The following is a 27,034-nucleotide window of genomic DNA, read 5'->3' as shown; positions in this document are numbered from 1 at the left end:
GGTGCAGAGGCCTCCCGACTGGGGCTCCTGCAGGGCCCCTGGACAGGGCAGGGCCCCTGGGACCTCCTAGGCGGCCCCAAGCTCCAGCAGCTCTGGAACCCCCGGCCCCCTGAAGGGAGTGCCCACCTCCTGCCAGCCCCTCCAGGCCGGCCGGAGGTGGACACGCAGCCCCTCTGCAGGGTTGGGGGCCCCTTCCGGACCCCGCCCTCTCGGAGAGCTGCCTCTGAACCCCCTTGGCAGCCAGAATCTCCACGTGTCTCGCTGGCTCGGGCTTGGGAAGGGGCAGCGGGCGGGGTGACCACGGGGGTCTGGACAGTCGAGGCGACTGCAACCTGTCCCCGTCCCCTCACCCGGCCCGGGGACCGGGAGCCCCGCAGCGTGCAGAAGGCCCTCAGCTCTGCCTGCTCCCCAGGCCGCGAGCGCTGCGCTCGGGCGCCCCCATGCGGCCCCTCGGGGCACTGCAGGGCTCTCCTCCAGAAGAGCGGGCCTTCCCGTGCCGTGAAGGTGCTACTGTCAGCGGCCACCCCTGGGACCCTGAAGGCCAGGCTGAGGGTCTCGTCTCTGCCGCCCATTGTCTACCCTCTAGTGCCCGAGTCTGGGGTGCTGAGGCGAGCCAGGCCTGCAGGGACCATGCACAGGGCCCTGGACTGGCATGCTGACTCCGTGGCCGGACTGAGCCGGGAGCTTGAGGTCTCCACCGACGAGGCGCTGCACCCCGGGAAGGTGCAGAGGAGCAGTGACCCAAAGACCCAGGCTCACTACGCTGGGGACGCTCAAGCCAGTGGCCAAAGTTCTGGAAGGAGCTGACCCAGGGCGGCCTGGCTAGGCCCCTGCCGAGCTGAGGGTTGGTGGCAGCCAGGCCCCGCCATGGCAGGAGGCCAAGGCCAAGGACTTGTGGGGTGGGGACTGCAGCTCAGAGAAGGGCTGCAGAGGGCACGAGGGGGTCACAGCAGGGCGGGGGGTGGGGAACAAGGAGAGAGGACAGCGGCCGCAGGAAGGGGCTGCCTGGGGGGCCGTGATGAGCTGAGGACTGTGACACACAGCCGAGGCCAAACCCGGGCACACTGCTCTCAGGGTGGGCAGGGGGCTCTGGGGCAGAGGAGAGGGGATACCTGGCCCGGGGCCCAAGGGGTCAGGAAGGCAGGGCGAAGGCAGTTTGCCTCTGCCTAAGAGCGCGTGCTCCAAGAGCTCACGGAGGAGCCCCAAGGACAGCTGGGCCCGAGCACAAGGGCTGCCTGGACTCACAGCCCCTCGGCCACTCCTGGCTGGGGAGGAAGGGGCGGCTTCTTCCACCCCTACCCCACCCGAGGGCTTCAGTCTCCCCACCGGGCGGCCCCACCCTTCCTCTGCCTGGGTAAGAGGGGCAGCACTGCGCCAGCAGGTGCCAGGCTGGGTATGCGTGCCCAGCTCCACCAGGACGCTCCAGGGAGGCCCCGCCCTCTCCCACCGAGCCCTCAAATACCCCCCGGCGCTCCCCCCGCCGTAATCCAAGGCCACACGCAGCGCAGGGCCGGGGTCCTGGGTCTGCAACGCAGGGCCCTTCTGGCCGCCTATGGCCGCTCTACGGGGTGGCGCCGCCTCCCTAAGAGGTGCGCAGACAGAGGCGAGAGCACCGCGGCTTGGCGCCTTTCGTTCATGCAGTCAACACACGTTTATTGGGCGTCGACTCTGTGCCAGGCCCCGGCGGCCGCAGGGGGCTCGGGGACGAAGCACACGCGGACCCTGCTCCCGGGCGCTCACGCCCGCCGAGCAGTCGGTCACGTCGGCGAACACTCACGGTACAGTGCGGTCAGTGTGGTGTTAGAGGTAGTGCAGGTGACACAGAGGAAGGGCCCCGGCCCGGGGGAGGCGGGGAGGGCCTCCTGGAGGAGGGGACACTGGAGAGGGCTGTAGGGTGTGAGCAAGAGTTAGGCTGTCCGAGGGAGTGGCTGCTGCAGAGCTGGAGGGGCGGGGGGTCCGCCGTGGGGGCGGGAGGCTCGCAGGGAGGCCACGGAGCCGCAGGCGACAGGGAGCGCTGAGGGTGTGAAGCAGTGGTCAGTGGGGGCACAGGGCCCACGGGAGCCAGCGCAGAGCATGGCCAGGGAGGGGACACGGCCGCGGGCAGCGGAGGACGGGGAGGACGGCGGCCGGACCCAGAGTCAGCAGGGTGGGGGCGGGGGCGAGGGCTGCCAGCCCCGGGGCCACAGGGTACAGAGCACGGGGTCCAGCGGCTTGAGCGTGGCCTGCTCCTGCAGCCCGTAGCGCTGCCCGGGCACCAGGCGGAACTCGAGCCTCTGCAGCAGCTTGGCCATGACCACCTTCACCTCCATCTGCGGGGCCGAGGCACAGGGAGCGCGGCAGGGCGCGGTGAGGGCCCCGCTTGGCCTCCCGCCTCACCCCAGCCACCCGGGCCCCGCCCGGGCCTCCTACCTGAGCAAACTGCTGCCCGATGCAGGAGCGGTGGCCCAGGGAGAAGGGGAAGTAGGTGAACCGAGGTCTGGGGGAGACAGCGGGGGCGTTGGCGCAAGGCACGCCGCGGTGACGCAGCCGCCCTCGCTGGTGGCCGCTTTGCTCCGGGTGCAGACACACACCGCCGGCTCTGCCGCCCGCCACGCGCACGGGAGGACCTGAGCTCAGAGAGCCAGCGCCGCTGCCCGAGGCGGCTGCTCACGTTCAGAGCGGGTCTGAGCTCAGGCAGGGGCACGCGGGCTGATCACCCCACCACTCTGAGCTGCGGCTGCCCCCAGCGCCGCCTCCTGGGATCTGGAAGCCGTGTGTGCTCTGCGGGCACTGATGGCTCACAGCGGAGGCCCTGGTGACCACCCTGCTCCCACCAGGCCAGCTCGCAGCAGGACTTACTTCGGTGCTCCGGGGCTGAAGCGATCGGGGTTGAAAGTCAGTGGGTCCTCGAAGTAGGTGTCCATCCGCCCCATGACATAGGTGCTGAACTGCCGGGCAAAGGAGCTGGTGTCCCAGGTTCCCCCGGCTGTGTCCCTCGAGCCTCCCGACCCCCGGGAGCAACCTAGTGGGGAGCTCAGAGCAGAGCGGACCCCGCTCTCTGCCCAGCCCCGCAGGCAGGCGTGGCAGTCACTGTCCCCCCACACCCCTGGCACAGGCCAAGGTCCCACAGCCTGCTGTGTGCCAGTCACCACACACCAGCGCCTGCCTGGCACAGCCCTCTGGGGAGTTACCAGTGCCCCCTCTTCACAGATGAGGAAACTGAGGCTCAGTGAGACACCTGGTGGCTTGCAGAAGCCATCCAACAAGCGCATGGCCCAAGGGAGGCCTGCACTGGGGTGTGGCCCTGTGAGGCTGTCTTCCCTCCCTCCCTGCAAGCTGTTGCTACCCCCTTTCCTTAAACTCAAGGCTTCCTATCTCTGGTCAGGAGAGAAATGCAAATTAAAACAACACTGAGATTCCACCTCATCAAGAAGTCAGAGGACAGCAAATGCTGGTGAGGCTTCAAGGCTGGGTGGGGTGGGGGACACTCTTCTACAGTATTGGCGTGGAGATCAGTGTGGAGATTCTTCGAAAAACTAAAACTAGAAATTCCATTTGACCCAGCTATTCACCTCCTAAGTATCTTCCCAAAAGAGTTAAAGACGTCACGTTACAGTGATACCAGCACACCAATGTTTACAGCAGCACAACTCGTAATAGCTAAATCTTAGAGGTGGCCTGTATATCCACCAGCAGATGAACGAATAAAGACAGTGAGCTATTTATACATGATGGAGTACTACTCTGCCATAAAGAAGGATAAACTTGAATAATTTGTAGGAAAATGGATGCACTTTGAAACCATAACCTTAAGTGAAATATATCAGACGCACAAGCTTCAATATCGCATGGCTTCTCTTATATGAGAAAACTCAAATTATAAATGAAGAGCAAAATAAGAAAATAGATAGTATGAAGTAAGGAGATCTTTCCCAAATGGGAAGGGGACCAAGAGAGGGAGGGAGGGGAGGGAAAAGAGATGAAAACAGGAGTTAAGATGTGAGGTTTGTGTACAAACCCTGAGAAACAGCTGTAAACGATAGGTACTGAAACACGCAGTACTACAAATGTACACACAGCTCAACAAACTCTCAAAGCTTCCTTCGGGCTCAGGGCTGGGCTGAGGGGAGCGGCAGCCCTGCCCCCAGCCTTTCACTTGCAGCTGGGCACTTCTGATGGGGCTCAGTCCTCCCTCTGCACCCCGCCCTCATCCCCGGAAAGCTGCACACCATCACCTGGACCTCAGGCGCTGGCCGCGGCCTCTCCACCCCTGGACAGAGTCTCGGGAGCTCACCCAGCCCTGCCCCACCAGTCGGAGTCCAGGGCAGCAGGCAGAAGCAAGGCCTGGGGCTGAGTCCCACAGCTCCAGCAGGAGGCTGAGAGTGTGGCGGGGCCCAGGGCACCTGCTGTGGGTCTGGGATTTCCCCGGACCTCAGATGGGCCTCATCCTGTGGATCTTCTCAGTGGAGTGTGACTTGGGGCCATCGTCTCTGCCTGACAAGGGCGGACCCAGCCAGAGGGTCCCGAGGCTCTGACAGGCAGGACCCAGGGAGCCAGGAGCCCCACAGGCTGCGTCTGTACACTCTGAGCCCCAGGTGGCTGCCCCGGGTGCAGGAAGAGCCGCAGGCCGTGCTTCTCGATGGAAGGACACACGAGCGTGGTGGGCGTAAGACAGAGTGGTGCAGTCGGGGATGAAAGACAAGATCAGCAAGACGGAATGGAAACCGCTGGAGACAAGGCCCGGATGTGTGTGAGGGAAGCTGGGCAGAGCCGGAGCAGGGGCACCGGGAGTGCATTGCTCTCCTCAGGTCAGAACAAAAAGGGATCCTGCCCCGGGCTGAACTGCACCCCACCAAATTCCTATGCTGAAGTCCCAGCCTCAGAGTTGGACTGCATTTGATGAAGGGTCTTTAACGAGGTGATTAAGTTAAAGGGAAGTCATTAGACTGGGCCCTCATCCAGGGTGACCTTGCCCCATAAGACAAGAAAAGCAAGATGCAGACACAGGAGGGCCAGGTGAAGACCAGAACAGAGGGCGTGTGCGAGCCGAGGAGCGGGGCCTCAGGGAGACAACCCTGCCCATGCCTTGACCTTGAGCTTTCTGTGGTGCAGGCCCCCAGCCTGAGGCATTCAGTCCAGGTCACCACGGTGGCCCTGGTAAACCAACACGATCCCTACCTCACAGCCATACACAGAGCCAACTCTGGTGGATAAAAGCTTATCTTTCTCAAGAAAAATGGAAAATTCTTAGAAGGCAATGGAAGTAAATTCCCTCTGAGCTCAGAATGGGGAAAGACTTCTTAAACAAGACAAAATTTTAAAGCTAACCAGTAAAAAAACAGTTAAGAACCTCAGACTGTCAAAAATGCGTTAATGAAGACAAGCACGAGTCTTGGGAATCATGCCGCACGGACAACAGACAGGATTTCTATGTGAGTTTTTCTTTTAAGTCCAGCAACAAAAACGGGCAAACCGAGCCAGCATCTCACAGAAGAGGAGCAAGCAGGCAGGGACGATCTACCTCACCAGGAGTCAGAAAAGTTCGAGTTACGACCACTGCAAAATGCTTTCGGACAGGGCAGTAAGACACCAGACCACCGAGTGGCAAAGGTGAGGAAGAGTGGGTCTCTCCAGCGCCACTAGGGGGCGTCCGAGCTGGCACAACCACTTGGGCAACCATCTGGGACAAACTTGTAAACTTCAACACCCATGTGCCCCACATCCGCCCCACTCCCCGGGAGGGGGGGGTGCCCCAGAAGCAGTCTGAACTCCACACCAGGACACAGGGGCCCACAGCTGTGGGGTGCCGGAACCACTCCCATGCCTGCAGCCTGGACATCCTGGTACCACCCGGTGGGACTCAGTTGAAAGAGCACGGGGCAGTCAGGAGAGCCTGGAGAGGTGACCAGCGCAGACCCCGTGGCCTCCTGCTGAGTCCCCGACTGGCCACCGCAATGGGAGCAGCGGCAGCCCACCCCGGAGCCCCACGCACCAAGAGTGGAGTGTTGCCGGGCACTCGGACCCCGTCGATGAGGGTCTCCTCCTCCAGCAGGCGGAAGGTGCCCCAGGCTGGCGGGTACAGCCTCAGTGACTCCTTGAGGACCTGTGGGCGCCACAGGGAGATCGCAAGTCCCAGGCCCCTGGAGGGCCCACACCCGCCACCCTCCACCTCCACACCCCACCCCAGGTCCCCGAGCCCAGGACCTCACCACCTCAAGGGACAGATAGGGGAAACTGAGGCCCAGAGGAGCAGGGAGCTGGGCCAGGGCTCCTCCACTGTCCGTCCAGATGGAGGACCGCGGCGAGCTGTGCTGACAGCCGGCCAGGCAGCGCAGGGAGGAGTCTGGGACAGCCTGCGCCTGGGGCAAGGGTGACCTCCTGGGAGACACTAGAGGCAGCCAAGGCTGCAAAGCACGGTGCGGAAGGGGCAGGGGGCCGTGGGCTGACTCGACGAAATGCCCGCATCTGCCCAGAAGCGTCTCTCCTCTGCCCACACCTGAGACAGGTACTGCAGTCTGCCCAGGTCCTCGTAGTCCAGGTGCCTCTTAGAACCAATGACCTCGTCCACCTCAGCCTGCAGCCTGTCAGGTGAGACACGGTCAAGGCCGTCACCAGAGGGAGACTTCTGCCCTGCTGCAGATGGTGCTAACGCAGCAGCTGTCTCGTCCGGAACCTTCCGAAGACCTCAGAGCACCCGCTCCACGCTAGGCGCTCGGTATCAGCTGAACACACCCTGCACAGGGCCTGCGCACGAGGTGGGCATCGTGGCCTGGGGGACAGCAGTCAGCGGCAAAAGTGGCCCAGGGACACTGGCTGGGGAAGTTGTGAGATGTGCACAGTAGAACAGGGTGCGGCGTTGGGACGGACTGGAGCGCTGCGGGCGCTGCTCAGGAGCAGAACGCTCGCCCAGCCTGACGTGGGGGCTCGATCCCCAACGCCAGCGGGGGGAGGAGGCAAGGCCTTGGACCACTTCCACCACGGGGAGTGCTTTGAGCAAAGTAAAAGTAATAAGAGCTGCTGAGGACACAGACATTGGAGCCCAGGTGTACGGCTGGCGGGAATGTAAGACGGTGTCGCTGCTGTGAGACACCCTGGCCGCTCCACAGAAAAGTGAAAAAGGGTTAGCAAACGGCCCAGCAACCCGGCCCGGTATACACGCCAAAGAACCGAAGGCAGCAGCTCTGGGAGGCAGCAGCAGGCCGTAGTCGAGGCGGTGCTTGTCTGCCTAGTGGACAATAGGAGCAACCCAAGTGTCCAGCTGCCCGTGGAGGGACAGATGGGGGGCCCAAATGTGTCTGGCCACCCAGTGGAGAGGGACCCACTTGTTCCACACAGCGGAATGGGATCCACTTGAGAAGGAAGGGGATTCTCACACCTGCTGCAGCACAGACGGACTCTGCACGTATTATGAGGGACGAATACGTCAGTCCCGAGAGGTCAGCATGGCCCAGTGCTAGTACAGAGGGGCCGAGAGTAGACAGGTGCCCGGAGCAGGGCTGCTGGAGGGCTGGGGCCGGAAGTGAGGCCCCAGCCAAGGGGACAGAGCTCCAGGTTGCGAAGGTGAAGACCGTGGAGGTGGACGGGGGCGAGGGGACTTTCTGCCGCTGAACTGTACGCTTAGAAACGATTAAAGCACTGAACTGGAGCCGGGCGCGGTGGTGCACACCTTGGACCCCAGCACTCCAGGAGGCTGAGGCAGAAGGATCACAAGTTCAAGCCCAGCCTGGGCAACTTAGTGTTTCAAAATTTAAAACCATTTAGAAAGGGTTGGGGATATAGTTCATCCAGCCTGAAGGCCCTGGATTCCATCTGCAGCACCTCAGAAATTTTTTTGAAAAACTTTACATGATATAACTTTACACTATATATCTTGCCACGATTGCAACATAGAGAGGACAGGGGAGAGATGACTGTCCCGTGGGGAACACTGTGATGGACTTCAGGACAGAGCAGGCGGGCACAGACCCAGAGCTGCTAGACAGAAATTCCGTCCATGGCGGCCCATGGCTGGCGGGGGGGACGGAGACGGGTGGGGTTGCCAGTTTTATCATTTTAACTTCTGTGCTTTTCCTATGTTTTTCTTTGTGGTGCTATGTGCACCAGGCAGGCGCTGTACAACCAAGTGACAGCCCTCATCCGCCAATTTTTTATACGAACTACATATGACATTAAATACATATTTTTTAAACCAGAGGCTACTGTATGTCCTCAGATAACCTTTCATTCTGCCCTTTTGATGATGAAGATGATGAATACTTTTTTGTTTGTTTTGCTTTTGGAATAGGATTTGCTCTGTAGCCCAGGCTGGCCTTGAACTCTCGATCCTCCTGCCTCAGTCTCCTGAGTGCTGGGATTACAGGAGTATGCCACCATGCCTGGCAATGACTGACACCTGGAACTCGGGCCTTCATCCTCCAAGAGTGCCCAACCCAAGGTGCCTTTGTGCTTTGTTCGGGCTGGGGGTGGCATGTGCAAAGGCCCTGGGTGCAGGGAAGCAGGGGTTCAGCCTTGGAGAGGGTGCAGGTGGCTTCAGGAAGGAGATGTCAGAAAAGCCCCTCTGCCAATCCCCGGGGCAGCGCCCTACCTCGCCACAATCTCGGGCTGGCGCGAAAGCTCCATCACTGTGAAAGCCAGGTGGTTGGCAGAAGTCTCATGACCTGCAGGCAGAGAGGGCAGCGGCTGCTCCACATGGTGCCGGGGCTGCTGGTCGCCTGGCCTCTGAGGCCGGGAACAGATGGGGGACAACCGACAGGAGGGAGCCTCCCAGGCCACCTGAGAGCCAGCGCCCGCCGAGCTCGCTGCAGGGGCAAGAGGTACAGGCGAGCACCGGAAAGTGGAGGTGGCTGCCAGGTGCCACCGAGCCCAGCAGAGGCCCTGGCAGGACACAAGGCGGAGGGGAGCTGGTGACGTGCGCTTCCCCCCGGGGTCCCAATGCCATCGGGAAACCCCTGAAGGCCTCCCTGTCAAGGAGGCACCTGAGGTCCTACTGCAAGGTGAGGAGGGCTTTTCTGGGAGATAAGGACACCAGGGAGATCTGTGCTGGACAGATGCACGGAGGGGCCCCGCCCCCTTCTGTGCGGATCTAACCAAGGCCCCTGCTTCAAGGGGAGCCCGGACCTGGTGCCACCAGCGCCACACACACCCACCACTGCCGGCTCGGTGACCAGATGGGAAGGGGGCACGAAGACCGCAGAGCGAGAGGGTCCCTGCCGCCCTCACGCAGCCCCAGCGGAACTCTCGGGCAGCCCTGAAGCCCCTTGGCCTGGGCTTGGCCACCCGAGGCGCCCGTGATTTCTGCAAAGGTCGAGCCCGGGGCCACCTCGGAAGCTACGCACCGGCAATGAAGAAGGTGACAAAGTTGTCCAGCAGGACCTCGTCGTCCTGGGCTCCCTCTTCCGCTGAAAGAGAAGGAGACCCTCAGTCCCCCCACCCCAGGAAGTCCAGCTCCCCTTCCGCATGGCTCATGAGAGAGCCAGCTGTCCCAGCACTCCAGGAGGCTGAGGCAGGAGGATCTTGAGTTCAAGCCCAGCTTGGGCAATTTATTGACTTAGTGAGACCCGGTCTCAAAATGAAAAGCGAAAAGGTCCTGGGGATGTGGCTCAGCGTGAAGGCCCTGGGTTCCATCGCAGTATAAGAGAGAAAGGGGACAGGAAGGGAAACGGAAAGGAACGGAACAGAACAGGAAGGAACCGAACCAAACCGAACCGAACCGAACAGACCCGGTCTTCCTCCGCAGCGGAGAAGCAGGCAGCCCCTCCCGCCGTGTCCGCCGCCCCGCCCGCACCTTTGAGCATCTGGGTGAGGACGTCGGCCGGGACGCTCTCGCCCCGCTGCAGGGCCTCACGGCGCCGCTGGACCCAGTCCTGGCCCACCTGGCGCAGAAGGCGGATGCTCGCCCGGACCTCGCGCAGCTGCTTCCTCCAGCCCGGCGTGAACTGGAAAGAACCGCGGCTCAGAGCCCAGAACCCACCCGCCGGACGCAGACCCGCAGCTGGGGCCCCCGCGGGAAAGCTGGTGAGGATTCACCCAGCACCGGGTCCTGAGCGGCACCGTAAAGAGGCCCCAAGGCAGCACTGGGAAGTGACAGGGACCCCCGAAGGGTGGAGACAGCTAGAGTGGCATCACAAAGGAGGAAATCAAGTGGCTGCAAAGATGGGGTGGCAGTGGGGACTGCAAGCTCAGAAAATGAAGTCCCAAAGCACAGGACAGGAATCCAGAGGTCAACTCAGGAATCACCTTTCCCCTGTCTTCTTTCTTCGTGTGAAATAAGGAAGTGATAGCTGGAGCTACAGCAGGCATTTTATGACAATGAGGTGATGGCTGAGGACGGGAACACAAAGACAAGGATTCAGGAACATCTGAGGTGAGGGAGCCACCACAGCCACCCTAGATTGCCTGCTTTGGGGACCATTTACTGAGAGAGAGATTAACTCCTAACTGAGCCACTTTGATTTTGTGCCTGCACTTTAGTCAGTGCCCACAAATCCTGGTACCAGAACTCAAAACCCACTCTGAGAAAACTACTGCAGGATGTGCCACTGTCAACGCAGGCAGCACAGCGAAGGAAGCAGGTCCTGGCGGGCAGGGGGTTACCTTTGCAAGAGTGTTGCGGGACGCACTGATTCCCTCCAGCATCACTTTCACTGCCTGGGACAGAGGCTTCTGGGCACCCAGTAGCATGCTCGTCTCCATCCCAAAAGCTGCCTGGGGGCGAGAGGAGGGTGTGTCATACCCAGGGGCGGAGGACAGAGACAGGCAGAGCTGGGACCCGGGCCTGGGCACACACGTCTGTGCAGCGTGTCATCTCTCCTCACAGTGAGCTCTGCCGCGGAGCATGCAGGCCCAGCCCCACACCTCTGGGCGTCGCTTTCTAGAGAATCGGGAGCAGCCCCAGACTCACGCTAGGTTGCTCTGACTATTCAAGGAAGCCAAGCATGAAAAATTCAGGGAGCACAGTGAGGGGGCAGGAGCGGGGAGGAGAGCAAGCATGGGAAGAGGGAAGAGGGGGGAGTGCACCGTCTGTCCCGCGCGCCCCTCCCGGGACCTTCGCCCTGCGTCCCGCGTCACCTTGGCCAGGATGTCGATGGTGGCGCAGGTCAGCATGTCTTGCATGGACACCGGGGTCTGCCCATCCGCCTTGGCCTCCAGAATCTCCACCAGCTGTTCCGCCTTCTCGTTGAATGTCTCCATCAAGCTGACCAGGGAGCTGGGGAAACAGCACGGGCGTCAGTGGCCCCCAGGACCAGCCCTGCTCAGAAGCTGCCCGGGGCTCTGCCTCTCTGCAGAGCAGGCAGGGGCCCTCAGCCTCTCCGACCTCCCCTCCAGATGCAGATTGTAGGCTGGGGTCCCAGGAACCAAGCCCTGGAATTTCAGCATTCCCCTCCCCTTTGGATGGACACTGCCCTTTGCCTTGTCTTCATGGCTATATAGGTCCTGTGTCTGCCAGCGGAGACCCCCCAACTCTGACCCAGAGGGCCACAGCAGCACTGAGACTGTGGGGTCTCCCAGAGTCCACGATGCGGCCCCCTCGGCCCCCTCCTACCCCTGCTCACAGCATCCACTCTCACCTGCCCTCCCTCGGGCCACATCTGTACCCCTTACCCCATTTCACTTCTACCCTTACCCCATTTCACTTCAATCACAGCATCCAAGCATAAATGAAACGAGTCCCCAGAAGCCATCTGAAGCTCAGAGCTCCCGACCCACAGCGCTCCCTGACCTGGGACAGCTCATCTCCCAGGCATATGTCAGAGAGACATACGCAAGGATGCGCTCCAGACTCACAAAAACTGCACACCTGAGGGAGTGGAAGGGGGCAGGCTGCACTTTGTATGTTACGTACTTCTGGGTCTTTATTAGGAGAAACTTCTGTCTGTCATTCAAAGCATTTTTTAAACTTCTAAACATTCTTTATTTTTACATTATCAAAACACAAGACAGTCAAACAAACAAAACCTTGCACATAGGAAAATCATAATCAAAATGAGCTTCAGTACTTTTTAAATATTGGGGGAAAGCAGTAAACGAAATTCTACTAAGAGGTATCCTTTATAATCCCCAAATTTAAGAGAAATCATGTAGTATTCCCAGATTAACTAACAGTAAATTATTAAATACAAAGAGGGTAAGAAAATAAATTACTAAAAATTTGAGTCCCTCTATTTAATAGGAAGTTTGCTGGCAGAAATCTAATAAACACAGTAAATGAAAACATGGTTTAGAGCTTTAACAAACTTTCCACCAAAGTTATATTCAGTCTGGCAGACAGTCACATTCAGTCTGGAAGCTTAGCCCAAGGATGGCGGAACCGCTCATTGTACAGTTAATGAATTTACTACAGAATATCACTTTAATAACTATATTAGCCAGGCATGGTGGGACATGCCTGTCATCCCAGCACTCTGGGTGGGGTGAAGCAGGAGGGTCACAAGTTTGAGTCCAGCCTGGACAACTTAGTGAGACACTGTCTCAAAATAAAAAATAAGGAAGGGCTGGGAACATGGATCAATGTAAAGGGCCTGGGCTCAAACCCAAATCACGAGAGGGAGGAATATATCAGCAATGTTTGGCCTATAGAGTGTCTATGATATTGTAAAACTGCACAAAATGTTAATTGTGCACAGTAACTTTTAATATAGTAAAAATCTTTTAAAATTCTGAAGCCACAGGAAATCAGGCTGGATATAGTTTGTGGAGAAAAATTTAATGGGATTTTAAACTATCAGATCTGTTTTTTACCCCCTACACACACACACACACACCAGCAACATGAACACAGCATTCCAATATTTCTTCAAGGCAAGCCAGTCAGCACAAGTGGCAGATGATTATTCCTCTCATAATTCATTGAATCAATAATGTTATCTCAGCCAACAACACAGGTAACCTGCCTTATATCAGAGATATAAAACCAATATAGAAACCACCCCAAAGCTTGCAATATTAGAACTGAAAGCTTTCTGCATTTGTAAATTAATGGTTTTTGAGAGGGAGGAAGATCTAAGGTACTTGAAGATACCATAACATCTTAAAAGTTATAATAAAAGGGAATTGCCGGGCATGGTGGCACATTCCTGTAATCCCAGCACTGAGGAGGTAGAGGCAGGAAGATTGCCATGAGTTCAAGGCCAGCCTGGGCTACATGGTGAGTTCAAGGCCAGTCTGAGCTACACAGCAAGACACTGTCTCAAATATATACATATTAAATGAAAGGGAAGGCCTACTCATACTAGCTCTTAAAACTCACAAGTTATAATAATGTAAAACAAATTTGTCACAAGCTGATTTGCAGTGTTTATACGCTAGTAAATTACAAATATGTATACCAGTGCAACACCATCCAAAAGAAAATGATGTCAAAAATATTTATGATAGGGGAGCCACGCCGAGCCCCGGGGAGCTGCGGGAGCCTTGGTGACCACACCCCCTGCCCCTTCACCTTCGCAGGAGCCCCTCTGAACCCTGGACAGCTTCGGGAGCCTCAGCGACCACGCCCGACACCCCCCACCAGCACAGGAGGCACGCTGAGCTCTGGGGAACCTCCAGATTTTGAAAATGACAAAACAAAGGAGCAAAATGCAATCTACGACCTCCTCCACACCCAGAACAACCCCAGGGGACGTTGGTACAGAAGAGCTTGTAATTCACACACCTGAAATTTCTGAAATGATAGCAACTGAGGTAAAGAAACAACTCCATCAGGCTATAGAAGAAATCAGATCAGAAATAATCTCTCAGGTAAGAAAAGAAATGACAACCATAATGAAAGAATTGATCAACACATCTAAAGAAGACATAGATTGAGTTCAATTCCCAGTACCAAAAACAAAAACAAGAAGATATAGATAATAAATAGAGGAGCATAGAAAGATGCTGGAAACCTTGAATGGAAAATACAGGAAAGAATTAGAATGCATGAGACAGATTCAAAGAGATGCCAAGGAAATTAAAAATTCCATCAAATGCTGGTGAAACTGCCTGAACGAAACAGAAGATAGACCTTCAGACCTCGGAGACAGCATTGCAGCTAGTGATCCAAAAGGAAAGATCTCTTAAAAATAACAAGGAACTAGGAAATAACAATTCAACAGCTGCAAGATGACGCAAAGAAAAATGATGTAAGACTGATAGGTGTCAACAAAACAGCAGGAATCAACACAAATGACATAAAAATAGTTATGATAAATAATATTATTGCACTTAACGTCATTTTCTTGAATCCCAAAATCAAATTCTTTCACGTATCAAACAAACAAGCGCAGTTCAGACTAGAGAAAATGTATGCTAACACCAGCTTCTGACAACAAAAATAAAGAAGTGAAAGCCTTGCCTATGATTTAGGTCAGGTGACAGGAAAACAGAAGGATATTAAAATTATTTATTTTATAATTATGCACGTTGAAGGAAAGCATATGAGAGTTCTTTTCCACCATAAAACTACACACATTTAGCCAGAAACACTAGCCTAAGCGGAACCAGTGTATTTCATTTCTAATAATTTCTTGAGGCAAACAATTCTCTTATATTTGGAGCATGTTGAGGAAAATAATGCCTCATAAGTCTTTTTTGTTCCTTTGAATCTCAACCACTAAGAGCTCAAGGTACTTTGGGAGAACCCTGTGTCCTGGAAGGCCTGAGGAATGCATTAAAATCAAGCAGTGTGTTTGCATCCTGAAAATACCCTTAAATCCACACAAATGTGGTGTGGGTTGCATTTTTATATTGACTTGAGTAGCGGGTACATGGTTATTCTTTGTCCTATTCTTATGAGAAAATTTGAAGTTATGTTCAAATAAAAAGATTTTTAAAAACACTAAAAAGGACTGGGGGCTCAGAGGTACAGTGCTTTTCTAGCATGTGTGAGGCCTTAGGACTGATCCACAGATACACACACACACACACACACACACACACACACACACACACGCTCACACGCTCACTGCTAAAAAGATAAAATGACAGAAGAGACACAAAGTAAGTTTTTCTTAGGCTCAGTAATACTTTCATAAACACAGACACCTTCCAGAGCCTCTTTCATGTAACTTGGCATTTATAATAAAATAGTCATTTTTATAATGATACTTATTGTGAGTTTAAGAAAATAAAAATGTTGACAGACCCTGTCTCAAGAAAAAATACAATAAATTTTTTAAAATGTTATTGGGGTGTGGCAGCACACATCTGTAGTTCCAGCTATCCGGGAGGCTGAGGCAGGAGGATCACAAGTTCAAAACAGTCTGGGCAATGTAGTAACTTAGCAAGACACTGTCTCAAAATTTTAAAAAAGCAATTTAAAAGGGCCGGGGATAGAGTCCATCCTGCAAAACAAAACACACCAGACAGTGCTGCTGGTGCCTGAGATGTGACCACATGGCCACCGTGTGGGAGAATCTTCATCCTTCATCACCCTCAAGGGTCCCTGGAGGCTTGGCTGGCCCTTGTAAGCTTGGCTCCAGCAGAAAGAATTCTATAAAGAAGATTTATTAAATGAAGGCCTCTCCTCCCGTCTATTCCTTCTCACTTCTGGGGACTTTTCAGTAAGAGGGACACAGCCGGTGTCTTGACTCAGGCACACATCAGCTCGCTCTCCCAGCGCTCCCGGGGCTTCCTGGGAAAGCCTGGTGCCGGGCTGGGACAGGAGCCAGGCAGCAGGGGACCTCTGTCTTTGAGGATCCGTGGTCTCATGGGGGGGACGGATGGGACTGGAAGCGGCGTGCTGTGTGGCAGGGGCTGTGGCAGAGGCAGGAACGCAGCCTGAGGGGACATCTTAGCTGGGTATCAGAGGAGGACGGGAGCCCTTGGGGAGCACACGGAGGCCGGGGATTGGCAGGAACAGGCAGAGCTATCAGAAAGAGCACAGCCACTCCACAGAGGCGGGGCAGGGTGACAATACCCAGGGCAGATGGGTTTGGAGCCAGAATCTCTCCTGGGCAGGACAGCAATGTATGGGAGGAGGGAGGTAGGAAGCAGGGAACCGTGGGAGTCCAGGAGGGGCCTGCAGGGCTGCACCCGAGCAGTGACAGCAGGCACAGCAGGGCCAATGGGCAGCACGCACCTTCTAATACAGCAGCGTGTGCAGCCCTGAAGATACGCACAGCCCAAGCCGTCAGACTCACACCGGAGGACAGACTACAAAGCTGCCCCGCCGTCCACTACAGCATTCAGAGCACGGTCAAGAAAAGACTGAGTGCTGGACATGGTAGCACATGCCTGTAACCCCAGCGGCTCAGGAGGCTGAGGCAGGAGCACTGCCATGAGTTCAAAGCCAATCCTGACCACATAGGAGATCCTGCCTCAAAAAACCAACCACACAAAAAGACAGAACAAAAGACTGAGAACTGTTCTAGGAGGAAGAGGTTAAAGGGCAAGGCAGGGGCTAGGGATTTAGGTCAGCTGCACAGTGCCTGCCTGGCAAGGGGAAGGTTGTGAGTTCAATTCCCGGTACTGGAAAAAAACCAAAAAAATAACAAAACAAAAAATAAATAAATAAATAAATAAATAAAATAAAGGGCAAGGCAGTGCAGTGTAACCTGTGCCCCGAACTCAACCTTGGACAAGGAAAAATAGCTATTTGGGCATGTTACGGCTTGTGTCTGCATTTTCTTCCAAATCCTCATGCAGTCAAGGGGCAGGCTTCTAGATTTTTGATTGATTCACAGTGCAATGCTGGGATTATGGATGTGAGTGCTATACCTGCCCTGGGTGGGTTGTTTGCATACAGTGTAAGGGAGGGAAAGAGCCTAGCTCTCTGCCACTCCTCCCCTTTGCTCTTGCTGCTTTTGCTGTCTTCCACCACCACAACCTGTTGCCCTCTGCCATGTGCCACTCTGCTTTGGAGCCAGCCAAGTGTGGACGGAAACCTCCACAGACTGTGAGCTAAATAAACTTTTCCTTCCTTAATTTTGGGTGTCAGGTATCTTGTCTCAGCAACGAGAGAAAAGTAACCAAGCCAGGGCCCAAAAGATGAAATTTAAAAGTGGATTAGATGACAGTTTTAGATTGATTTTTCCCCCTTCATTTTGATAATGGAACTGTAGCTATGTACTAGTGCCCTTAGGAAATTGTGCACGATGTATTTGACAGTGGAGAGAACAATGCTTCTTAACTTATTCTCAAATAGTTTTTACATATACACCATATAAAAATTATATGAATACAAATCAGAGGCAAGGGATAAAGTTATTCATACACACACATAAAAAAATGATAAAGCAAGTAATGATTTTAACAGCAAATGACAAGTGAAATCTGAGTAAAAGATATGCAGAAATCCCTGATACTAATATGGCAAATTTTCTATAAATTTGAAATTTTATTGAAGTAAAAGATGATCTTCCTAAAAATATTAAAGAGTTACCCTATTACCCAGGTATGTAGCCAAAAGAAATGAAAACATATCTAAAAAAAGAACTCCTATAGACATGTTCATAGCAGCCTTATTATAATAGCCAAAAAGTAGAAATGAGCCCAATGGTCATTAACTGCAGAATAAAAGAATGATGTGTGGTATCCATACAATGGAATACTATTCAGCAACAAAAAGGGAGAAGTACTGATTCTGATGGGCTATGAAAGGAACCAGCCAAGAAAGTACTGTTCTAAGTGAAAGAAGCCTGCCCAAAGGAACACGTATTGCAGGACTCCATTTGTGTGAATTGTCTAGAATGTGAACGCCAGGGACAGGAAGTAAATGGGGGAGGAGGCACTGGGGAGCAACTGGCTTTGGGGTGATGCAAATGTCCTCAAATATTGGCGTGGCAGCTTCCCAAGTTCACAGAGAGGACTAAAAGCCGTTGGACTGTCCATTTCAAGTGGGTGAGTTATTTGGAATGTGAATTCTCTTGCAATAAAAGAGTTACTGATGTTAGAAGTGGTGATGCGCGCCCATAGCGCCGGCACTCCAGGAAGCTGAGGCAGGAGGATCACAACTTCCAGCTCAGTCTCAGAAAACGTAGAGATTTCCTAAGGCCCTGTTTCAAAATTTAAAAATTAAAAAAGGGCTGGGCCTGCAGCTCAGTGCGGCACAATTCTCAGGGAGCAAAGAGCCCCACGCCTCCGGCCAGTGTGGTCACTCGGCCCAACGCTCCCCGGTGCACAGGGCCCGCTGGTCTGGCTCCCTTGCCACCACGGACGCCCTGTGTCCAAGTCAGTCCGGCTGGGCGAGGTTCCCTTAGGCCACGCCCCTCCCGGAGCCCCCCACCTCGCGGTAGCCTGTGCCCCGGTGACTCAGCCAGGCCTGGGCGACGCGGCCAGGTCCCCCGCACTCACCTCCGGCTGAAGGCCAGGTCCATGACTTTGCGCTGCTTGTGCCACCGCTCGTAGTCACACTCGGACACCAAGCCCCGGCCGAAGAGCCTGCGGGACGCAGGAAAGTCATGCTCGGATGGGAGCGAGGAGCCGGCGTCCTGCAGGGTCAGCTCAGGGGTGACAGGTCCCGGACCCGGACTGCGAGTGAGCCAGCCGCCCCCGTCAGACGCGCGGACGCGGTAGACACGGGGAACCTCACGTTACATCAACTGTACCATGCAAACTAAGTCGTACACAGGGACTGAAACGGCAGGGCTGCCCTGCAGACACACACAGCTTTTTATGCGTGTGAATAAATAAGAAATGGGGGGGTCTGTGCTCCAAACTCAGCAACCCCCACCCCACCTGTCCCCGGGGGGCAGGGAGCAGGAAGGAGGCGGGGACCACCGCAGGCTCACCAGCGTGGGTCCCCCGGCACATGCCTGCCGCCCCTGCCCTGAGCCGCCCCTCCTCACCTCTCTCCGAACACTGTCTGGAGGGCGCGGTACATCTTGGAGTCCTTGTTGTACTTGGTTGACATCAGGAACTTCTAGACAGCCCCAAAAAACCAGCGTGAGCCTGGGGGCCCGCGAGAGCCCGCGCAGGACTCTGGTGAAAGGCGCCTCAGAGCTGCCACACCTCACGTCTCCCGTGACCCTGGCATCAGCCCAGGAGGCCCGGCTTCAAGTCGAGCGACCCCATGGGGACGACGAGAAGGGGCCAGCTGATTTGTCTCCGGCCGCACAGCTCCGGGGCTGCCAGAGACACAGGAGCGACCTGGCACGGGCCTGGTGCCCTGAGTCCGACCAGCTACAGAGGTTGAGAGACTGCAGGGGCTCAGCACTCCTGCTTCCCCACAGGCTAACTCAGCTCCCTGGTGAGCCGGTCACCTCCTCATCTGACAGGACGGAGTGACAAGAGTGTCTGCCTGCTCGGGCTGCAGGGAGGAGTAAATTCATTCTTCCTGAAAAGCCTGGCACACAGCAGGTGCTCACAAAATGCCAGGCACACAGGGCACCTTGCATGAGCTTATTCAGTGCCCTAGGGCATGCGGGCTACCGTCATGCAAGCAGAGGAAAGAGGGTTTCAAACCGGCCCCAAGCTGGCCGCACTTGTGAGGACACAGGATTCGGTCTGGGGAGGGGAGAGAGGCCTGTGGCCTGGGCCGAGGAACCCAGGGCCCGTGGGATGCCGAGCTTGCTCCTGGTGGCCCTTGGAGGCAGTCGGGGACTCCCGCGCCACAACCAGGGCTGCTCACCTCTATGAGTTCTGCTCCTGGTGTCCAACTCTGATTTTTTAGCTGAAAGGAAACACACAGCCAGCCGCAGCCAGGCTGTCCCCAGATGCTGTCACTTATGACCAGGCCCTGGCATCAACCAGTTTACCTGGAGCAAGACCACAGCAGCAGATGCCACCTCCACGTGCCTGGGCAGCCCGCCCTAACTGAACTAAAGACCAGTGTCCCCGCAGCCTACTGCCCCAGGGGCTGGGGCCCTGCGGTGGCCACTGCAGCGCGCTTCGGGATGAGGGGCACACGGAACTACCGGCGCTTGCCCCTTCCTCTGGTCACCCCCACTGATGGGTCCCTGCTGCCCACAGGGCCACAGACTCTCCTCCTGCCCTCCCCAGAGGGAAAATGGGGCAGAAAGGCACGGAATGTCTGTTTTCAGACATCCTTTGCAGACAGGCAGTGCAGAACTGTGAACCAAAAGGACGAGAAAGAAAAAAAGGCATGGGGTGTGACCTGGGGTTAGCCCAGTTTTCTACCTAGAGGCAATTCCAGGTCAGCATCGCGAACAAAGAGACCCAGATACAGTCCAGCAGCACGGGGAGCTGGACACAGACACCGGAGTCCAGGAGGGTGAGGGACATGAGCTGTGCAGAGACCAGCCGGGTTCCTGGAGCAGGGACAAGCACCCATCGGGTGGCACCGTGGGGCAGGGAGGAGGACTCCAGGGGAAGAGAGGATTACCGGGCGACTGTGGGCTGAACTCTTCTCAGGCCACAAAGGGCCAAGCACTGCTCCAGTCCTCATGGGACACAGGAAACAACGCCCGGCACGGAGCGCTAGCAGAAGCCTCCCAGAGGGCCACTCCCTCACGGGGACACCCTAGCACTGGGGTCGAGTCTCCTCTGGACCCAGCCGCAAAAGCCTGAAAGCAAACCTGGAGAGGGTCGCACTGAGTGGAGGCCTCTTTACCTCCTCTCAGACAAAGGCCAGCACTCTTTAAAGGAACACAGCCACGCCATCTTTTTTGAACTTTTGAGATGGGGTCCTCGCTACCTTGCCCAGGCTGGCCTTGAACGCCTGGGCTCCAGTGACCTCCACCTTGGCCTGCTGAGTAGCTGGGATCCCAGAGGCTCAACCTCACACCCAGGGCCTAAAACAGAATCTAATGTTCAGCAGTGTAACATTCCCAATGCCCAGGATCCAACAACAACAACAACCAAAAAAATCGACCAGACAGGCCAAAAAGGAAAATCTGACCTATAATTAGGCTTAGAAACACTACATATGATAGACGTGGCATACAAATTTTCAAATATCTGCTACAAATGTTATAAATGTGTCCAAGGAACCCATACACCCAAGAAGTGCAAAGAAGCCCAAATGGAATTAACACAAAGCAAAGCACCTCAAGGCAGAGCATAACTCAACTGCTGGAAATAGTGATAAAGAGGAAAACATAAGAGCAGAGAGAGCTGGATAGTATACTGTGGTTAGGAGACAGACGCAAGTTGGTATCATAGACCCTAGGACAAGGGGAGAGACAGACAGACAGACAGAAATGGGCGCTAATAAGCCAATAGTAGAGGTAAAACAGAATGCTGAACAATACATAATCCAAAATAGAGCAAGAAGCCAGGAGTGGTGGTATAGCTCTCTAATCCCAGCACTCTGGGAGGCTGAGGCAAGAGGATGAAATGTTCAAAACCCACCTTGGGTATTTACTAATTTAGTGAGACACGGTATGAAAATATAAAAAATGAGATGGGGATGTAGCTCTGTGGGAAGAGCTCTGTGGGAAGACCCTAGGTTCAATCCCTAGCACCTCTGAAATGGAGAAGGAGGAGAAGGGAAGGAGAAGGAGAAAGGGAAGGGGAAGCAAAAGAAGAAGAGAAAGAAGAGGAGGAGGAGGAAGAAGAACAAAGAGTGAAAGAAAGGGGGACAGAGAGAGAGAGAGAGAGAGAGAGAGAAAGAAAGAAAAAGAAAGAAAAAGAAAGAAAGAAAGAAAGAGGAAGAGAGAAAGAGGGAGGGAAGGAGGAAGGAAGGAAGGAAGGAAGAAAGGAAGGAAGGAAGGAAGGAAGGAAGGAAGGAAGGAGGGAGGGAAAGAAGGAAAGAAAGAAAGAAAGAAAGAAAGAAAGAAAGAAAGAAAGAAAGAAAGAAAGAAAGGAAGGAAGGAAGAAAGAAAGGAAAAAAGAGAGAACAAACAACCCCTAGGGCGTGGTACTTAAGTCCCTGACTTAGGAGTGAGTTCTCAGAATTGTTCATAAGTGGGATTCATTTGTAAGCTACAAAATGAGTCTTATGCCATACACTTGTGAAAGTTTACAACTCAAGTGTTCATAAACTGGGGATTTACTGTGGATTTAAACCCACCTATTGAAAACCACATTAAACGTAAATGACCACTAATTTACTGAGACACGGTATCAAAGCATTCTGTTTAAAGACAGAGATTCTCAGACTGCTTAAAGCAGCAAGACCCAACTGCATGCTACCTGTAAGAACCCTGCCTTAGATAGAAAAACACAGGAGGGCTAGAAGTAAAATGATACAGCTGGGTGGCTGTATTGAAGGAGAAAAAATGTACCTCAGGGCAAAGAATCAGACCTAGGATGAAGAGGGACCTTCCTAAGGATACAGGTGCTGGTAGTCATGGCAACTCAGCAGTGTTAAGTGAGATGGACCTACCAGAACTCCAAACTACACTACGTACAATGGATAGAACTTAAAGTAGGAACACATCCATGTAGACACACTCAAAGTACACACATCCATGGCTTTGGGTATAGAGGCCAACTCGGCATACTTCATAACTGCTGGAATAAGTAGAAAAAAATTAGTAAGGATTTGGAGATTTGAAAAACATTAATAACATTATTGATCAATTGACCTAACTGATACACTCTATGTAACAATTATGGAATGTACATTCTTTTTTAAGTGTTTATGAACATTTATCAAAATGGGCTATTTTCTGTACCATAAAACACAATTCAATGAATTTAAAAGAATTAGAGTCATGATAAGTATTTTCTCTGATTTACAGAATTCAATTAGTGATCTGGGACATTTAATCATATTTAGAAACTGAAAAACATGCATCTAAATAATCTATATTTCAAAGGAGAAATCATGAAGTTAGAAAATAACTTTAAATAAAAAGGAAAACCTAACATTTCAAAGTGTTGGTAAACAAGTGCTGAAGCAGTGTTAGAATTCCCTTGAAATGTTTATATTAAAAAATAAAAAGGTCTAAAATCAATGATCTATATTTTTGTCTTAAAAATTAAGGTAAGAGGGCTGGAGGTTTAGCTCAGTGGCACAGCTCCTGCCTGGCAAGCACAAGGTCATGAGTTCCATTCCTGGTACTGGAAGAAAATCAAACAAAAAAAGAAAACATGTTAAAAATTGAGATAAGAATAAATTAAATCCAAAGTAAACAGAGGAAGAAAATAATGAAAGGTAGAAATAAAGTAGAAAATAGGCAAACAATGCACAAAAACAATAAAACTAGAAGCTTGGTCTTGAAAAAAAAATGAATAAAAACATGTAAACATCTTGCCAGACTGATCAAGAACTAAAAGATTTTGGGTGTAGTGGAACACCTGCAATCCCAGCCACTCAGGAGACTGAGGCAGGAGAAAGGAGAGCTCAAGGCCAGCCTGGGCTAATTACTGAGGCTGCGTCTCACAACAAAGTAAAAAAGTGTTGGTGTGTAGCTCAGTGGTAGACAGCATGCTTAACATGCTCAAGGTCCTGAGTTCAATCCCTAGCAAAGAAAGAAAGACAGAAAGAGAGAGGGAGAGGGAGGAGGGAGCGAAGAGAAGAGAGGAGAGTAGAATGGGGGAAAGGCAGGGGAGAGAAGGACCAAGGAAGGAAGGAAGGAAGGAAGGAAGGAAGGAAGGAAGGAACCCAAATTCTGTTCTCAGAAATAAACAAGGGAACATCACTACAGATCCTACAGACACTAAAAAGATCAGTAAATACTACGAAAACTTCATGCCAATTACAGTTTAGAAGAGAGGAACAATTCCCTTGACAGACATGAATTACCCTTAGGTGAAAAAATAGAAACTCTGAATGATTATATCAGTTAAATAAGTTGAGACAGCAAGGTCCTGAGTTTGATCCCCGGTACCAAAAAATAATAATAATAATAATAATAATAATAATAATAATAATAAATAAGTTGAGACAGAATCCTGACACTTCCTATGACATGAGTGAACCTTGGTGAAATGAGTCAGTTTCAAAAAGACAAGTACCGTATGACTCCACTCTGTCAGGGGCCTCAGGAAGTCAGTTAACAGAGGTGGAAAGTAAAATGCTGGTCCCCAGGGGCCCAGGAAGTGGGGAATGGGGATTTGTTGTGTAATGAGTGCAGAGTGTCAGCTGGAAAAGACGAAGAACTTCCAGAGACAGACGGCACGTGTGGACATACAACCACGAGAACGCACTGCATGCCTTGAACGACACACCTAGCAGTAGTTGAATCTGGACATTTTATCCACGTGCCCTTCCTGGTGAATTCTACCAGAAATTAAAGGAAGAAAAAACACCATTCTTGTCCACATTCTTATAGAAAACAGAGGAAGAAGTAACATGTCCCAACCTAGCTTACAAGGCTCAAATTAACCCAATACTAGAACCCAACAAGGGGGCTGGGGTGTGGCTGAGTGGCTGAGTGGCTGAGACTCTGGGTTCTACACCTAGCATCCCCAGAAGTTACAGTGCTGGGCACAGTGTCGCACACCTGTATCCCAGCACTTGGGAGGCTGAGGCAGGTGGATCGCTGTGAGTTCAAGGCCAGCCTGGACTGCATAGTAAGATCTCATCTCCAAAAACAAAATAAAAATAACTATAACACCTGACAAGGCATTACAAGGAAAAAAAAATACGAGAGAAAAACCCTGAACAAACTACCAGCCAAGTGAATCTAGCAGTATATATTATAAAGTGCTTAGAAATGCAAGGTTGGTGTAACACTCAACCATCAGTGTGATCCACCATATTAATACATATCTTTAAACTCCCTTTCTCTTGAAGCATCATGGAAGTCTGTGAAACTGAACTTTCTTAGGAAATGATTCGTGACATTCTGCCAGGGAGGCCGCAGTTGTTCAGCCTCTGTCTGGATGTGTACTTGGCATTGCACTGTGGGGCAGGGGTGCGGCTCTGTGGTGGAGGGCTGGGGACTCACCCCCAGTACTGCAGAAAGCCAATGACAGAAACAAGAACAACCCCCTCGTGTCCCGAGTTGTATCTTATCCCTCTTGGTGTTGCCATGGCCACCCGCTCCATGTCCACTGTGATGGAAAAGACGCCATTTGCCAGGCAACAACTGTGTGCCAGGCGTGGGCTACAGGGCTCACATGCATCACCGGAGGTCCATTCTTATAACCGCCTGTGAGAGGGCTTTGCCTCTGCCTTACAGATGAGAAAACTGAGGCCCAGAGTCATGACCTGGCTTGTCCCAGGTGCCAGGTCCCACGGTCAGTTGGGGGCAGAGCCTAGCCTGGACTCCAAAGCAGATAGTGGGTGCCCCTTTTCAGTATCTAGGTGGCATACCTTCCAGATGAATGCCACCTGCTCAGCTTCCGCATCTCTATTTGGGGACTAACAAGAGTCCCTGCCAGGCATGACAGAGCACACCTGTGATCACAGCACTCAGGAGGCTGAGGCAGGACGATCACTATGAGTTCAAGGCCCACCTGAACTACGTAGTGAGACCCTGTCTCAGAAAAAACACACTTTGTGTAGCGAACCAGAGAGAGAGAGTCATTCCCATCTCACAGATGGAGGGGCTCAGTCCAAGGTGGAAGAACTAACTGAACATGTGGCCAGTGGACCAACCCCCCCTAAACAGGGACATCGAGGTCCAACCCCACACCCTCATCAAATGACAGGGCTTGGAAGAAAGATGCCACCCCCTTCCGGATCCCTGGGAGAAGCGCCCGAGTGCACATGCTCTGGAATATTCCTCACAGTGCTGGGCCCTATACCTACCCTCACCCCTGGGAAAGGAGGGGCCTCACCGTCGGAACCGCGCAACTTCCTACCTTGACCGACTCGGGGCTGGTGATGATGACGGAGGTCTTGTGGAAGACGTTGACCCGAACCACAGGTCCATATTTCTTAGCCCTGGAAACCAAAGTGACCTGAAGGAGGCGTCAACGACCTGAGACACGGGCACCTCCAGCCTGGCCAGTGGCTCCTCAGCATGGGCCACAGGGACACTGGGGCTGGGCTGAGGTCCCAGGAGGCCTGAGGACAAAGCTCTGAGTCACATCCTCCCCCCGGCCTCAGTTTCCACATCCGTGAGACAGGGTTGACACACCTGTCCTTTGATGGCCCTAAGGCTATCCTGGGGATTAAACAATATCGTCCTTGGAAGTGTGTTGAAAAGTGTAAACTGCCACCCCAAACGATGACCACAATTTAGTACCCCCCCCCCAGTTTACAGATAGGGAACCTGAGGGTCAGAGGCTCCTGATGGCTGCTCTAAGGTCCCTTGGTTGGTGAGGAGCAGGCGGTGGCTTCCACCCTCCCCATCTCCCTCCATGCTGGGCAGGGACCATAGGCTGGGGTGTGACAGGGCCAGGGAAGGGGACGCTGGGGGCCTCTGTGCTGGCCTGGGTGGGTGAGCTTCGCCCGGGGGGCCCGGGTGCAGGCGCAGGGACAAGTTGGAACCTACCACTCCAAAAACACATCTTGGAGTACACGGCCACCGACTTCATCCTTTTTCCAAAAGTAGGGGAGGTGTCCTAGGAGGAAACTGGAAGAAACAGGAAACTTGAGGCTCCCTGCAGCCCCCCTTAGAGCACGCCCCTCACCCACGGGGCCACAGCGGCCCAGGTCACAGGCAGAGGACCACGGCACAGGGAAGTGATGGCCCTGGCCTGGGGTCACCATGCAGCAATGCAGATCGGATGTAAAACCCGGGTCTGCCTGGCACCGAAGGCCTCCTCGGAGCAGAGACGCTTCTGCTCCTCCCTGTCCCCTTGGCCAGAGGTCCGAGTGGGCACAGGAGGGACAGTGACATCGTGCAGAGCCCCCTGGCCTCTGAGGCACAGGGGGGGCCGGGAGTCATGCCGGGCCTCACCTCTTAGCCTGGATCACCTGTTAACTTATGAATCACGGACCCCATTCGAGATGGGGCAGCCTGCAGAGCTGAGATCACCTGCTCCCAAGTGTGTGCCCCGTACCAACGGCTGCAAACGCTGGCTCGTGGGGGGACCATTTATGTAAGCAGGCTGTGATCACCTGACCCGCAGCGGGCCTGTTGGGGGCACCTTGAAGGGCATTTCAAGGTGCCCGTGACTTCCCGTCCCCTGTGAGGTGTTATTCCAATCACGCTCAGCGCAGCGTCCTGAATGCTCACAACAGAATTGCAATTGGAGCTTTCTGGGTCACAGCAATCAGATTCTCCCGGGGAGAGGTAGAGAGTAAAAAAGTAAGCGAGCAAATAAATAAAATGCCAGAGAGAAAAATGCACAGAGTTCTGGCAGTAGGTGTGAGGATGGTCATTCGACATACACACAG

At 53.7% G+C, this 27,034-nt stretch overlaps 1 protein-coding gene across 2 annotated transcripts; it reads right to left on the bottom strand.

The window, feature by feature from the left end:
- Positions 1 to 1,627: 1,627 nt before the first annotated feature.
- Positions 1,628 to 26,267, bottom strand: LOC102030124 (cholesterol 24-hydroxylase; the record flags this gene model as incomplete). Of its 2 annotated transcripts, XM_013517290.1 has the most annotated exon segments (15): positions 1,628 to 2,309; positions 2,410 to 2,476; positions 2,839 to 2,927; positions 5,972 to 6,082; positions 6,476 to 6,560; positions 8,564 to 8,636; positions 9,315 to 9,377; positions 9,764 to 9,914; positions 10,216 to 10,299; positions 10,573 to 10,683; positions 11,047 to 11,185; positions 18,247 to 18,333; positions 18,741 to 18,814; positions 25,552 to 25,633; positions 26,187 to 26,267. In XM_013517290.1, coding segments are annotated over 15 exon segments (1,468 nt in total), but the record flags the coding sequence as incomplete, so codon positions are not given.
- Between the last annotated feature and the right edge of the window lie 767 nt (positions 26,268 to 27,034).

Source organism: Chinchilla lanigera, unplaced genomic scaffold (genome assembly GCF_000276665.1).
Source record: "Chinchilla lanigera isolate Chin_1 unplaced genomic scaffold, ChiLan1.0 scaffold00037, whole genome shotgun sequence".
Classification (NCBI taxonomy): domain Eukaryota; kingdom Metazoa; phylum Chordata; class Mammalia; order Rodentia; family Chinchillidae; genus Chinchilla; species Chinchilla lanigera.
Note: the sequence above shows the minus strand (reverse complement) of the source record. Positions and strands in the feature narration are given on the sequence as shown.